We start from the raw sequence: 6000 nt of genomic DNA on the forward strand, positions 1-6000 counted from the left end.
TAAGAGTTCTTAGAAAATTATAAATTATATTTTTACGTTAACATAGTTATAAATAAAATATTAAATAAGGTTACATTATTTATTATATAAACAAATTTTTATTATGCAATATTTCATTATCAAAAAATAAAATTGACTTATATTTTATAGAAAAATATATACAAAAAAGAAAAAGATATTTTATGAAAAATAAATATTCGCTAACATTTTTGAGAATATGATCAAATTAATATACTAACTTTGTTGTAAAATATAAAACTTAATACTTTTTCTAATTTATTTAGTAATGATAATTTTATGCTTCTTTCTTTACGAAATGTTATATAATATATCTTTTTTTAAGTACAGGATTTTCTTTAACTCTTTAAAATATGTATGAATGAATTAATTAAAGCGTTCAAAGTATACTAAAGAAGTATCATGTATAATATTATAATATTTACATAAAATGTAATGGAATTAAAATATGTGTCAATTTTTACAACTCTATGTAATAATTCAAAAATAATTATTTTAATTGCAATAATTATATATTTTTTTCTCTTTTTATAAATTTATTAATACTTCTCTATTATGAACATACTGAAATAAACGTACAATGATTTTTTTTTTCTTAATTTTTTTTGATTAGTAATAGTATTTTTTTCAGTACTATAAATTAATAAGAATTGTCCCCTACATTACAGATTAATAGAGTAAAATTAATAGGATATAAAATAAATTTCTTCTTATAAGAGTTTTTTGTATTATATGATAATAATAACTATTAATATTTCATCTTAAATATATATTTTTAATCGTATGTTTTTGTATAAAATAGTATATTATAAATATTTTATAAATTTATTCTATCATTCTTTTATATATTTTAAATATATATTCCGTTGTATTCTTTTATTTGTAATATTATATGGCTATAAATATTTTAGGAATTGTTGGATTGTAGGAAACATTTTTGTACTTGATTTATATTTGTCTTAAATCTTTTAGTTATATTAAGATTTTTTAAATATATGTTTTTTTTTTATCTTTTTAAAGGAAATAAAAAATACAGAATTTATGAGTTTTTAAACTTTTTATTAAACACTAATAAATACTCTGTCAATTTATATACAAATCTTAATACTGTAAAAAACTTATACATAAATATAACGCTTATTTTATAGTTCCTTTGAAAATATACATATCAAGGGTTTTTTTGCTAAACACAAATTTTATAAATATATAATAATTTATAAAAGAAGGCGTTTTCTTTTTTGAAGAGACACTAACGTATATTTTATATAATAACAAATTTTTCTAATAGTTATATATCCTTTATAATTTATTTTTACTGACATAATAATAGGTATTAGCTATAAAAAGAAACTCTGACAAAAACATCTATAAAATCAGAATCATTACTTGGAAAAAATTAAGAGTTCTTAGCTAGATTATGACCATATATTAATATGAACTTTTTGAGTTTTAATCTTTCTTTTATATAAATGAACATAATTTAAGGTTTCTAAATAGTTTTTATTCGATTTAATCTAAAATATAATTCTCATTCGTATTATTTTTATCCTTTACTTTTTTTTGAAAAAAATTATTAAAAAAATAAATTACCTCACATTAGCCTACTAATATTTCAAATACATTTTTTAGCAATATACTTCATATATTTTATATACATGATAAAATAAGTAAAATGATATATTTTTTAATGTATTATAGATAACAATCTTATGTACATATTATATAAACTATATGGATGTTCTGTTTTATATGTCATTATCATTTATTCTGTGTTTTATGATTCCAAAGGTTTCAGTGATTGAGTTAATGTGTCGAAATAGTAATTCCATATTATCTTTTTTCTAAAATTAAATCTTATTTCATTTTACATTACTCTATTTATATATGAAAACTGTGATCATTCTTCAAAATTAAAAAAGATATATCCACTTTATAGCAATTTTGTTAAATAATTAAAATAGTTAAGTTTAACATTATTAATGTAAAAATTATGTTATTATAATTTATAAGGACTTATTATATTTTTGAAGTTGATAAAGTGTATCCATGGCAAAATCAATATTAGAATTTTATAGAATAAACATTATTTCACTTTTAATACATCATTATATAAAAATCATTTTAAAAAAAAGAAAAAAGAAAAAGAAAGCATTAAATAAATTAATGAGTTTTGGTTATTAAATTTAAATAAATAAGGATGTATTCAAAGAAATTTAAAAGTACAAACATAATTCCTAAAAAAAATTTATTATCTTCAATAGAAATATTCCCATGTAATATTACCAAGGATACCTTAATTTTTCTATACATTAGAAATTTTTTTTTTGTCTTTAATCATCATTAAATTTTCTTGATATTTATGTAGGGAATTTTTTTCTAATATTTTACTTTTCTTTTGTAACGAGCTTTTTGTATAGTTCAATATGGCTTCATAATTGCTGCATTTACGTTTATATGTGATTATTCATTTTAGCTTTTCAAATTATTACAGTTTTTATATATTGTTTTCTTTAACTTATTTTATATAATTTTCTTTTATGTTGTTATATATGAGATAATACTTACCAATCGTTTGTTATATATATTTGTTTTTCTATACTTGTATGTGTATCATTTTATATACAAATTTTCTATATATAATTATTTTTTAATTTAGATATTTTTCTGCGTAGATATAATTATATGTAATTACTATTATTTGATGATGTTTCACTTATTCACTATATACTGTGTAGAATTATTTTATGTATTAAATGAATATAATTCATTTTTTATATTTTTTCTCTTAATATAAGTGCAAGTAACATTTCCTAATGTCTGCTTTTCAACAAGCTTTTTTTAAGTCATTTTGCATTTTATTAGAAGCCAATAAAGAATATTTTACCTAGAGTAATAAGACAGTTGTAATCCCATATTCCCAGATCTTCTTTTAGCCGATTTTGGAGCACGGATTATAAACTGGCGCATATACGGATCATCATAATAATCATGAATTCTTTTATGCCTTGATCCTTTTTTATGTAAATGTCTTCCGAATGGAGTAAACTATTATAAAAATGAATAATAAAAAATATATTTAATATGTTTTTTTTGTAATCATAAAATTTTATAGAAATTAAAAATAGTAAATTAATAAATTTTGGATTTTATTAAAGAACATTCATTTACTTTATAATAAAGGTATATAGTGAAAATTATCCCCACTATCAGAGAAAATGCAATTCCAAAGCGAAAAAAATTGTTTTTGAACATATTAGAATTAGGATTTAGTGTTATTTTAATTTTTTTTCCTGGAGCATATGTGTTAAATTTTACTCCAATTGTTTGAGTTTTGCGAACATCGGGCTCTATGCAGATTCCTGTTACATCTCTTAGGAAGCGTGGATTTGTGCAAGGAGTATTTTTATCATCACTCTTAACTTCAATTACATCTGATGTTTGTGAAATGGAAAAATTATTTGATTGTTCGGGTTTTCCGTGTGGTAATTTTGTAGATACTGAAATTCCTCGTTGTCCATATTTTGTAAAAGGAATCTGCACAGAAGGACGATGAAAAGAAGTTGATAATGGTTTAATATGAGAATGATCAGATGTCCGAAACATATGACATTTAAGTTTTCCACCTTCTTGTTTTGTGTCTGTAATTTTGTCAATTTCAAAATTATTACACTTGAAATAATAAATTGAATCTGTAATATCTGTTAGGGAATTCCCAGTATGTGACGTATTACCTGATGTTAGAGGTTTCTGAGCTTTTATTAAGTTATCGCACTTTTTACTACTGTTAGACTCTAATGTAGACAGCAATTTATTAGGATCAAATTCTTCATTGCATTTAAAATAATCATCACAATATGACCAAAATGAATCTATACAACATTCATTCTGCGTTTTATGCTTATTGTATAGTGTAATAACATGATTAAGATATTTTTTGTAATTCTGAAATTTAACATTTTTACATGTTTCTTGCGTTTTAATGATGTCAAAATTTTCAAAATAATCATATAAATATTTTTCTTCTACCATATCATTTAATCTTTGTACAATATCAGTCTTAAAGTCATATTGACAATTATATGTATTAAAATTCTCTTTAATTTGATTTTGAGCTATCAGGAATTTATCAGTTATAGGTTTGGCTTTCTCATCATTTGTAATATCTCCTAAATTTTTTTTTATATTATGATATGTCCAGTATTTATAATGTGCACACTGAGTAATGTACTCAATTGTATTAAAGTAATTAGATAATTTATCTGCATTTCTTGCAATTTTTTTACAGAGATTATAATTTGCATTGTCAGTATTATCTTTTGAATGGTTGAATGCACTACAGTAACTATCGTAACTCGTTCCCTCAACATTATTATTGAGTTCCTTATATATGTGGTGTGAAGGTGATCCTTCTAAAATATTTTCCTGAAAATTAAGAGGACACAGTGAATTAGATATAAATTTATAAGTTGTTTTTACATAAATGATTCAACACATGTTTCCGAGAATATAGTACTTTAACTATAAGATATTAATAATCTTTTTAATTTTGAATTAATATATACCCATGAGCTATCGCCTGAAGTTGACATTTTTGTTTGAGGAAAGTAAAATATAAGAATATGTCATTATATTAAATGTTAACTTATCCAAATAAAAAAAATAAATGCATACCTATTAATGATATATTATGTATTATTTTATAAAATGAATAAATATTTGTTAAGTGTTCATATTCGATAATTCTGGTTAAAGATTAATATTCCGTAACACTTCTAACATTTAATAAAATTTTAATTTTTAATTTTCAAACAAATAAAATGAATAATGAGTTTAAAATTATACTGTAAAAACTATAGAATTAAAAGTTAACGCATTATTTGTAAATATTCTATTTATTTTATTAATATGTTACATAATAAAAAATAATTTCATTATTTTAGTCTTTTAATATTAGTATTTATCAATTTTGTACTTTAAATATTTTGTCAATATACAAATTTCCACGTAATAACCATATCTTCAGTAAGAATAATTTTATGGATTTTACGTTTATTACTATTTTAATATAATTATTTTGTAGAAACTCTTCTGGATTCTAGTGTATTATAAATAAATTTTTCATCAAAATTATTTGAATAACTACATAAAATTTTTCTTTTATAAATGTGACAGAATTATCATATAAGAATATATATATGAATCAAAAAAAACAAATGATTTTAAATTAGATAAAAAAATAATTATCACTAGAAAATTAACAGTTATAATTGCTCTACTTAATGAATTGCACGTGAATTTATTGTAAGAAAATGGTTCTTTGAATTTCTATGCATTATATTAATTATTATTTTAATTATATATTTTTTTTTATTTACTTTAAATAACATATAAATTTTTATATATCTAAAGTGTTAAAAATACGAGCATAACACGAATATATATTACAATAAATTATGAGGTAAAAAATTATTATTTATAAAGGAAAGAATAAACACTTTTATATTTTTATCATAATAATAATGGTATTTTATAATGATATTAAAATGAACTGATATAATATAAATTAAAGATTTAAAATATGCCAAATATTATTTTTATTGTGTTCAGGATATAAAATAATTACGAAAAGAGTTATAATAGAATTGTGAAATTCACAACAGTTTTATGATATCTTATTTATACACCTTGTGCTACTTAAAATTTTAACCCAAAAATATAATGGAATTATAGTAAAAATGTTTTTTCATTTTTTTGTAGGTAATTGTTTGCAATAGAAATTTTTCGTTTTGAGTGCATTAAAATAAAATATGTTTGGTATAATAATCACATAATATTTTAAAATATTTTGGAATAAAAATATTATGTAAGATACCATCAGCATTATGTATGTAAACAGCATGAATTTCTATCTTATTGGAGTTTTGCTCATGATATAATGACATTAAATATTTTTTCAAAATAAGTAATACGATAATGTATATT

General features: G+C 20.3%; 1 protein-coding gene across 1 annotated transcript; it reads right to left on the minus strand.

Annotated features, from left to right (window-relative positions):
* Positions 1 to 2320: 2320 nt before the first annotated feature.
* On the minus strand, positions 2321 to 4607 carry MKS88_002160 (uncharacterized protein; the record flags this gene model as incomplete). Its single annotated transcript, XM_067215148.1, has 4 exons — positions 2321 to 2456; positions 2903 to 3063; positions 3187 to 4440; positions 4581 to 4607. The coding sequence occupies 4 exons, from the start codon at positions 4605 to 4607 to the stop codon at positions 2321 to 2323; spliced, it is 1578 nt and encodes a 525-aa protein (XP_067074454.1).
* Between the last annotated feature and the right edge of the window lie 1393 nt (positions 4608 to 6000).

The sequence above is a fragment of the Plasmodium brasilianum genome, chromosome 7 (assembly GCF_023973825.1).
Source record: "Plasmodium brasilianum strain Bolivian I chromosome 7, whole genome shotgun sequence".
In the NCBI taxonomy this organism is placed as follows: domain Eukaryota; phylum Apicomplexa; class Aconoidasida; order Haemosporida; family Plasmodiidae; genus Plasmodium; species Plasmodium brasilianum.